We start from the raw sequence: 10,692 nt of genomic DNA, 5'->3' as shown, positions 1-10,692 counted from the left end.
CGTGAACAATTTTGGTTTTTTTTTAAAAAAACATTTGAATTTATTATAAATTTCATTGTTGGCTGACGAGGGCTAGCATGCCCTCATCGGCCGTGGTTGAGGATCGACAGCTGGCGTATAGGTCGAAAGGACTATACTGGTAAATCGTGAAAAAATTTATCACTAAATTGACTAAATTAAAAATTTTATAACTGAATTTATATCCGTACAAATAAATTTATGACTTGTTTTGTAATTTTCCCCCTTTACATATGGACACCATCCCAATCCACGATGATGCTTTTTTCATTTGTTTTGTTCTTTCTTGTAATTTTCCTATCAAGTACTTTTTTGTTTTGAAATTTTCCCCCTGCTGAAAAGTGATGTGACAGAATGTGGGTGAAGATTCGGTAATTTTTCCCCGTTTCTGAGTAGATTTCATGTCAGAAACCTGAAGCCCACCCAATTAGAACTAATTCTCAAATTTTGAAACCTGAAACGTATCTTATTTGTCTGTCTTGAATACTGCCTTGTTTGTCCAATCCAATTCCGAGGCCTATCTATAAATTGGATTCTGTTTTTTTCTTTATTTAAAAAAAAAACCAAGAAAAATAGCGGTTACAATAAAAAAGTATCAATACAAAACAATCAGAAATATGAAGCAATAGAAAAGTTAAGCTCATTTAAAAAAAATTCATTTTCTTCCAATTTCATAAAACAGGAACCTACCCGAACTTGTTTCCAGCGGAATCGGGAATCGGATCTATTTCAACCCCTAGTAGAAATGGAAGGGCACTTAGTTGATGTAAGGATTTTTGTGTCCCTTTACGATGTATTAACTCTTTGGTCCATGGAACAAACGATTTTATCCATAAAAGGGCCCTCGTGAGGGGAGGGAAGAGCCCCCTGCTTATAAGCCACAACCGTCAATATGGGGGTATCTCCCGCTGACATCGGAATTTGCATGTTGTTTCATGAGATATCGTTCGCTTTGATCCTAGCTGACCCGTTAGGATTTGCATGTTGTGGGGTCAATGAGATTTGCATTGATCCTAGCTGACCCGTTAGGATTTGCATGTTGTGGGGTCAATGAGATTTGCATGTTATGTCGCGAGATATTGTTCACTTTGACCCGTTGGCTTTACACAACGTGATAATGCGCACGACTCTGCACTAGAGTTCTAGTAATATGACAGTACAGAGGAGATTGGACATGATGAACAATTGAGTCTGTAAAGTTCAGTGCAATATACAGTCAGCCCTCGTCATTTGATGTGCTCAATGGAGTTCGGTTTCTATTTCATGTAGTATGCAACATCTCGATATCTTTACTCCTAATGTGATAGTATGCAAGACTGTCTATCGTTGCCAATTCCGTGAACAGACACCAGGATTGAAATGAAAATGAAGATACACGCAATTCGCTTGAACAGAAACATGACATAGTCTCTGGCAGCATTACAACAGATTGAAACATTCTAATGCGTCCTCTTTGAGACCACCATTTCTCTCCGTGGCCTACAATTTGAGTTTATTGATTCCTAAAACCTTGGTCCTCAGAAGTTAGACCTAATCTAGGCATGTTAACAGAGTGGGTAAGATTAAAAGTCTGGTTTGAGTGCTGAAAAAAATACAAAAAAAAGTTTCGAGTAACGAAGAGTCGATGAAGACATTAGTAATCAAGTTGAGAAAGCCTCCGAGCGACACTCAGCTCCGATTGTCGGCTTTCGTTCATAAGGAGTCCGTGGCTATGGCTTCCTGAAGCGGACGCAGTTTCAGGGACGGTACGTTGTCCTTCAATGGGATGCGGGACGGCCCAACCAACTTCTTATCAATCTTCCCTGCAGTTCCGAGGACTTTCCTTACTTCATTTGCGAGTTCGATAATATGGTCATCTTCATGCCCTGTCCAACAGTCACCCAACATCAGTAAGTTCGATCCTGCTAGGAACGGTGACAATGCATAGCTATTCGAGCTCAAGAATGTGCGTGAATGCTCACCAATATCAAACAAGGCCTTCTCCATTAGGAACAGATAGTCTCTATTGTTTCCACAAGGTCCAAAAGCAGTTGCAATTTGCCTAAACAATCCAATCAGAAAGGGATTAAGAAAAATGTTGGAACCCTACCAGAAAGTGACATGTAAAAGTTTGCTGTTTTACTTACCTTGCCATGTCCTCCAAAGGAGCAGGACCCAAATAATATTTGTTTGATATTTTGTCTGGAGTGGACGTAAAGCTGCAAAAGCAGATGATTCTACCGTCATATAATTGTGACATACTTAATGCGTTTTGCTTCGAAGAATTATAGCATATAAGTTAAAACAAGACACATAATGCACCAAAAATTGCATCTTCTTTAAGTATGAATACAACAATCTGAAAAGAAACGATTCAACAAAGGATTAATTGAGATAGAGATAGAGACATAATAGAGATACTTACACTATAACTCCTTGCAAGGTCGGTTGTGACATATCCTCTTTCTGGTTCAAGAATCATGCTCCAGTGAGATTGATATTAAGAGAATCCAGATGCAGAGAGCAGAGATTGTGCGACTTCAGAAAAGAAACATGATAACAGTAGAAGAAAACACACCCTTACATTGTAAAAATCAACCAGAGTCTTCTTGTCGTACTCGCATTCTCGCCGTTCCAGATACTGTGAGCACAAAGAGAAAAAAAAAATGCTATTCTTAAGGTGCTTCCAGATATAACCTAACCTACTAACATGCAACTTCGTCTATTTCATCCTGCCCAACACACACACACACACACAGAATAAAAACGACAACACGAGTGGGGAGATAGAAGTGTAAGGGTGGTCTTCCATGGAGTACTTTGTCGTCGGTCAACAAATTTTAAGGTCATAGCAATCACCAGTACGAACCAATTCGATTGCAAATTATGGTACCACTGTGAGGGGAAAAAACTGAATGATATGGAAGTTGCAAAGACAAACCTCCATTGCTGCTCTTTCCCTTTCAGGGCCACCGCTCACACAATAAGCAACACCCCACTGAACAGGAGGAGAAACAGAAGGAAGGAGAGTTTTATCAAAAAACATAGAAGGCAACTGCTTTCATAAGAGGATTCAGTATTTATTCATACAAAAATGGCATATGAGCACGGCATTTTGATTCGCTTTTTCAAGTTGAGCTGTACATTGATGGTCACTTGAACTCCGTATGAAAATGCATTGGATCTTGCAGGGACACTATACTTACGCAGATGGATCCTTCAGCTTCTTCCAAAGTGCATGTCCTAGCAGGATGGTCAGGTGTACCTCTATGATCAATGCACGCTGTCGCAACAAAACATCAAGAGTAAAAATACTAATAAAGCACGGTGGTATGCAAGCAGGTATACAAGTTAAAGCTGTTCTGAAAAGGATGCAATGATTCTTTTGTAATCAACAAAGGCTTACCAAGATCAAACACACGCTTATAATTCTTGATAAAGCCCATAATTTTCTCATCGAACTCAAATCCGGGGTTCCACACCAGTGAACCATAACCAAAAACCCAGAACACCATACTTGTAGACCCTGCAAGTAAACTCCAGTGATTAATCCTTCAACAAACAACGCTCAAGACAGGATGCTAGAACTATCAAGCATTAATGCCTGTTTTGGCAGAACAAAAGGGTAGGTGACCATTCTATAAATAATCTCATGGTCATTACACTGAAGGCAAACTTCCAACGACAAATGGGTACGCAAAAAAATATTCAAATGACAACAGGGAAAACCATAGAAGAAACCCAAAACTAAGATATGGTAAATTTAACTGCGCCCTTAAGTCTCTTCAACTCCGCGCAAGAATCAACATCAGGTTCCTGTAAAAACTAATGGAGCTACACCTACTATGGCAATGATTAACTAATGAAAGGTTTCTGTCACTGAGAACCAAGAAAATTCGTCCAAAGTTCAAAACATATACAATCAACCTCCAATTTCGAACATTCCACCGGTTCCTCGTAAAAACGGGCTTCAAGACTAATTTCTCGAGAGCTCATAACTTACGACATTGTTTGCAGTGTACTCCACGAACAGAAACAAGAAACTCTGCCACGAGATTAATTGCCTAAATCATCAGACTTATAAGTTCGAAAAGTTAAACATACCCGTCAATCGACACATGCTCTGTGGACCACAAAATCGACAAACACATGGGACAAAGGAAGGGAAAGGGTCACAGGCTCACACAAAGCAATCACAAAAAAATTGGATGTATCAAGCATCAATGCACGGTACAATCTCAAACTGCCTTCACTTCATACGGACAGAGCTCCACCGCAAAAGGCCAGGATCCTAAGGAAAACACAGCTTAAAGAGAAACAACGTGTTCTGCCTCGGATGGAGCCGGAATGGGCAGCCGTCAGCTCATCATCAGTACAGCCCAACATTTCCCTTCGAGCTCGGCAATGTCTAACCTAGCCAGCGAAATTACAGCGACCCAGAACGACGGCAACTACTTCACAGAATTCACTGGCGGATCGACACCAGAACAATCGACCCAATAGCCCGAAAGGCCGACCCGAGCCGCGGGAACCAAAGGGAAATGCAGCAAGAGGAAGCGAAAGGAGAGCGAGCTCTTACGGGTTCGGGAAATTCACAGGCGATCTCTTCTCTTCTCCCCTCTGATCCGACGAAAGCAGGAGGAGGAGGAGGAGGAGGAGAGGAAGAAGCAGAGGATGAAGATGGTGGTGATGATGGTGGAGAGAGAGAAGGGAAGAGAGATTCGGGAAGAAGCTGAACAGGGGAACGCGCCAAAGCTTCGCAAAACTCAAGAAACTTTTTGGTCGGCGCTCCTCCCTCTCTCCCCTCTCTCTCTCTAGTTTCTCTCTCTAAAGTTGCGTGCGTTCACGTTGCAGGGGCGTTGAGGAGAGAGAGGGGCTGGCGAGGCGGAAGAGGAGGAGGAGGAAGGCTATTTATACGCGAGGATGACCCGTGGGGGTGCACTTTGCATGCCATCATGGCCATGTGCATCATGTCGTTGTCATGATCCATGGAATCATAAAGTTCTTTTTAGGCTAAGAATATGAACAGTAAATAATGGCATAAATAATCCCCGAACTTTGACCTAATATGTAATGCGGTCCATAAATATCTAATTTTATTCGATGCGATTCTTGAACTTTAACCTGATATTCAATGTGGTCCCTTAACTTTTTGTACATGTTCAAAATAGTCCCCTGACTGCATGGAAATGTTCGATGTAATCCTTCCGTTAATTTAAGATTACAGACAACATTGAACATTTTCATAGAGTCCAGGGCTTAAATTAACAAATAAAAGAGTTCGGGGACGACATTGCACGTTGGATTAAAGTTCATGGACTATATTGAGCAGATTAAAAAGTTCGGGACAATGTGATCCTTGAACTTTTAATTTGTTCAATGTGGTCCTCGAACTTTTGGTACATGTTCAATTTAGTCCATGGACTAGAAAATCCAGGGACAAGATTGAATCTAGGGATATAATTTTTTAGGAACTAGATTGAACATTTACCAAAAGTTCAGGAACCACATTGTATAAATTAAAAGTTCAAGGACGACATAATAGATTGGGCTAAAGTTCAGGGGATCATATTAAACAAAGTAAAAATTCAAGAGCCACGTTGCATATCGAGCCAAAGTTCATGGATCATTTGTATAATTATATGACCCGTCTTGCTTTAGCGAGTGTTTTAAGGCACCTGTTAAGCATGCTTAATGGAAAAATACACGATTTTTAAAGCATCGCTTGTTAATATCACGATGACGATCGATGCGTTGGGAGATTGCAATATCTCCTTATTTAATTACTTATTAAGGTTCAATGGTTACCTTTTAACAAAATCTTGATAAAACTCATAACTATAGTTATATGAATAAAGAGCTTAGACATTATTTTCTTTCTTTTTACTCCTATACAAAAATTTCTAAAATGAAAAAATTGGATCCACATTTCGCTACTTTTGGAACAATCGTTTTCGAGAACTTTTATTTTTCAGGTCGGTGATCGTGTCGGTGATCGTGAATGATTGATTTTCTTTTTCAATATTTTCGACCTTGGTAATGTTATTATTAGATTAAGACGCGCGCATCCAAAATTTAAAAAGATCGACCATTATTTCTCCCGAACACCCTTTTAGCTGCGCATCTCAATTTCTTAGCACTACTTTTGAAAATGGTTTTTTTTTTCTTTACGAGAAAGTGAAAAGGACCACACAATAGATAAGGCAAATTTCAGCATACACTTTCTTCACTAGGAGTAATCCATGTCGTTGAGTTAAAGATAAGAAGGTAGCCAAGCGGTGACCAAGTAAAAATGGTCCTTTTTTGCTTCATTACGTGTGCTAGACAGTTGATACACATTCATTGATGTGGTCCAATATTGAAAACGCTTCTGTAATCTCACCTAATTTTTTCTTAATTAGGGCTGGACCAAATTCTTAAAGGGATGAGCCGGTTCCATTCCAATCCGAACGCAACGTGTATGTATGCTGACGGAGTACTAAAGGATGATGGGTCTAGGTCAGGAGTAACAATTTGAGTAACGGGACAAAAATTAATTTGGGGTAAATGTGCCGTATGGTACTAATTTGGAATTTTTAACGGTATTAACTCCTCTTTACATTACATACATGATGTTTCGACTAAAATTATTGCCTCGCGCTCCTCTCTCTCACGTTCAAATTCTCAATCCTCATTGCTAAGCACCGATCTAAATAAAGAAAGGGACAGGTGCACCGAAAGTCCTAAAACTTGTCACGAAAGTGAAATCGAGTCCCGAAACTTTCAAAAAAACGCAATTAAATCCCGAAAAGCTTGTCAAGTCGGTGCAATCGGGTATTTCGATCTGTCAACTCGGACGGCGTTAATGGAAGGACATGATTACACCGACTCGACAAGTTTCGGGACTCGATTGCACCTTCCGAAAGTTTCAGCACTCGATCGCACTTCCGTAACAGGTATATAGGATTCGACCGCGCTCGTCTGAAAGCTCCGAGACTTAATTGCATTTTCGCGAATAAAACTTACGGACATGCTATGGATGTCATGGTATGTTTGTCGTGTCATGCATGGCATGTGACTTGGTCTAAGGAAGGTACATTGAACGTGGACAAGTCTTGCCATTCTAGAAAAACTGAAAAAAAAAAAAAGGAAGGAAAAAAAAACTTGGACCGAGTTGTTGGGTAGTGACGTTGTTTTCCGCGTTGCATCAACTTGCGAAGATCAGTTCATAACCAGCAGTTTTCAGACTCGTAAGCGTGACGGCAAGTAGTAAAACCCGCTCTTCGGGAAGGGAATCGAGGTTCAACGGACGTGGACGGGAAATCGAACTCCCCCTCTCCCTTTTCCTTTCTTTGGTGGGGCCTGTCTTCATTCGTTTTTATTAAGGGTGAGCAATTCTCAGTCCGGTCCGATTCAATCCAAGAATCAGAAATCGGACCGGGACGACCGGCTAATCTTGAGACCGAGGACCGGTTTCAATGGGACCAATCACTTATTGGTAAAGATAAGAGGGAATTCGAGAAATTAGATTAGGTTTTTTTTTTTATTTTTTTTCAAAAATTTTAAAAAGTAAATAAATATATATGAAAAAATTAGAAAAATATGTATATTTATCGGTCCGGTCTGGTTCCCATCTTAGAACTTGGAACCGGACCGCCCGGAAACCGGTTCCACTTGTAGGAACCGGGAACCGGACCGATATTCCCGAGAACCGGACCAAACCGGTCGGTCCGGTCCTGGTTTGGGCGGTCCATCTTACTCACCCCTAATTTTTATCTCGGTGTCTCTATTCATTTTACCTGCGATTTTTTATGTTAGGTAACAAAAAGGGAATTAATCGGACTTATTTTCGCAAATTAATCTCCACTCGTTCCTTAAACAAAAAGGCGACACCCGCCGGTTTGCCCCCGGTAACGAGATAGTAAGGACACCCCCAGATGCCGTACGAAACCGTAACTTTCGTACGACGCTCGCCGGAGCGCCGCCGTGTCTATCGCGCGAGCGCCGGAGATCCGACGTGGCGCGGCACTTGTGGTGGAGGTTTTCAGTAAAAGTTCCGGCGCTTTGCGCGAACGTTTTTCAAAGTTATGGCGCTCAAATTGTCAGGATAATTAAATATTGAACCACGCCTACATCTGACAGCTTAACCTTTTAGAACAATTCGTAGTGTGTCCCGCCAAAATCTCACATGATATCAGAGCTGGAGATTCCGAATTCAAATCTTTCCAGACCCCATTTATATCCCCGATTAAATATGTCTATGCTTAGTACTAGGTAAAAATAACACCACGTCTTCATCTAACAGCTCAATCTTTTAAAACAGTTGACAGTGATTCTATCGAAATCTCACACGAGGCGCATGCTCGAGTGCGTGCTAAGATCATTGGCGCCTCGTTTCTTTGACTCCGACTCAAGATAACACAGAATTCTAGTAATTTATTCTTGATTCGCGATTTCCTATTAAATCGTGATTGTTTTTTTACGTTATTTCCACGGGTCAGCAACGTGCGGTGTGCCGTTGAGGAAATTGAGGTGGTCAGTTCATCATATCTGTCATCGATTCACTACACACACATATATATATATATATATATATATATATTTTAATGTTCAGCGAATCTAAAAGTTATTTATGTTCTTTTTGTTTTTTGGAAAACTCTCTCGAAATTTGTGGCGTTCAATGAAGCACAATGTGGTGCTGAGTCAGGCACGCGTGCCTTCTAAAAATAAAAAAGAATGGACCAGATGTCATTTTCACCATAGTTTGCGTAATTCCAAGCGGATCAAAGCATTGACCGTCCGGATTTTTAGTAGGGATAAAATTATACGAGATAGGATAAGAAATCTCCGAGATTTTATCATATCCGATTTATTATTTGATAAATTATAGATTTGAAGTCGGATATTTTTGAATCATATCCTATTTATTGTTTGGTAGAAACTGGATATCAATGTAAACGACATATAAGCCCTTACGAAGTCCCCATGAAATAATATCGATCTTATCATCATAAATAACAAAATACCGCACTTCCTTTTGTCGATATGTTTACGAGAGCAGTAATTTTTTTTTTTTGTTTTCAAGCTCGTGTCGGAAATTAATTCAAGAGCCGAAATAACAATTGGTAGTCTTGAAGCAATGGATTAATAAGGTTTGCAATGCATTGTCAGCATCACCTTCCATAGTAGAATAAGAAATTCATTGTCAGCATTTTGGCCGTTATGATCGTATTTCTACGTGTGCAACACATCCTTTCCCCCCCACAAGATGCCCTCACACCAAAACGATTGTGGTATGTACACTTTGAACACCTCATGCTCAACAATATATCCACAGGGCTCTCGGTTTAGACTACAATTCGATCACGTACCACAATCAATAGTTAATTCACTTGGAGAAAGTAAACCGACCAATCGGGGGAAAGAAAACTCTCATGGACATTTCATCGAATAGATAACGTGCACCTGGTTAGAGAACCAGGCCTGGGTAACTCAAACTCGGATTCGCGACCTGACTCTATCTAAGATCAATACACGGCGTTTGCAATTGAAGCAATAAACTCATACGAAGTAGAATTCGATCCTAGCAAAACATACAATATCTCGGCTATTTTACTCAAAACAGAGTTGTACATGAGGTTCGATCTTACCTGGTTAATGAGCGAATCCGAGACTACAAATGGCGGCCGAAGGAAAAAAAACCGCAACAAGAATGTTGAAATTCTGGAAAATGAAGAGCAAAGTTCAGCGACAAAGATTTTGCGGATTGAAGCTCGAACTCGCCGGAGATGGGGCTTGAATTTGTCGGATTAGAGCTATGGAGAAGAATTTGTGAACTGGTTTCGTGAAGCTTGGATATGAGAGGAGTTGTGTGTGTGAAAAATAGTTGGACAAGAAAAATCCTATCCGGGTCTATCTCGCCTCCCCCTTTAGGTTTTTTTTTTATCTGGGTTATATCCCTTCTATATCCGACTTTATCTTATTTTGAACAACTATCAAATACAGGATAAGATAAAAATGTAATGTGATTTAATTAGTGAAATTTGTGAATTTTAACAATTATGCCAATAATAGGAGGCGTTTTTGCTGTTTTTTTTTTTCCAATAGGCACTAAATTGTGCAAATTCGCTACCCCTCCATTACGATATTCTAATCGTGCATATAGGTTGCGAAAATGAATTTTTTTTAGGCTTCATTTTTTCCGTAGAAACTGAGTCTATGGAAAACATTTTATTGAAAATGATTACTTATATCGCTTAAAATAATTAGTCAGTAAAACATATTTTCATTATCGACAACAATTTTTGTCTAAACATTTGCGTAGACGACAAAAATACTTTCATTAATTCATTTTTGTAAACGATATAATGGATCATTTTTAGGAAAATGTTTTTCAAATCATTCATTTTCCGCGAAACAAACGGAGGCAAAATGTTTGAATTACGTATCTTATTTCTTTATTAGTTATTATATCGATTGAACTATTATATACTCGGGTAAGAAAATTTTTGTAATATTGAGTTGGCTTTTGTTTTGTTTTTTATTAAAGATTCCGATGAATGAATGGAAGAAAGTTAGTATATATGGCATGTAAATCCCAAATAAAGAAACAAATCTATCTGTCTATCATTTATCTTCATTTTCCATTTAGCTCTTATATAAATTAATTATTCTTATATAAAGCAAAGAGGATAAAAAAAAAGCAAAATTGACCCA

At 39.5% G+C, this 10,692-nt stretch overlaps 1 protein-coding gene across 1 annotated transcript; it reads right to left on the bottom strand.

The window, feature by feature from the left end:
- Positions 1-1,399: 1,399 nt before the first annotated feature.
- LOC115686560 (gamma-glutamylcyclotransferase 2-1) lies at positions 1,400-4,850 on the bottom strand. Its single transcript, XM_030611902.2, has 9 exons — positions 4,577-4,850; positions 3,404-3,523; positions 3,204-3,280; positions 2,939-2,995; positions 2,582-2,638; positions 2,423-2,463; positions 2,145-2,216; positions 1,980-2,059; positions 1,400-1,883 (listed from the first exon to the last, which is right to left on the bottom strand). Exons 2-9 carry the CDS (start codon positions 3,510-3,512, stop codon positions 1,711-1,713), a joined length of 666 nt encoding a protein of 221 aa, XP_030467762.1. The 5' UTR covers positions 3,513-3,523; positions 4,577-4,850; the 3' UTR covers positions 1,400-1,710.
- Between the last annotated feature and the right edge of the window lie 5,842 nt (positions 4,851-10,692).

This window comes from Syzygium oleosum, unplaced genomic scaffold, assembly GCF_021117445.2.
Source record: "Syzygium oleosum isolate NSW1041296 unplaced genomic scaffold, Sole_v2.1 Sole_v2.16, whole genome shotgun sequence".
Lineage (NCBI taxonomy): Eukaryota > Viridiplantae > Streptophyta > Magnoliopsida > Myrtales > Myrtaceae > Syzygium > Syzygium oleosum.
Note: the sequence above shows the minus strand (reverse complement) of the source record. Positions and strands in the feature narration are given on the sequence as shown.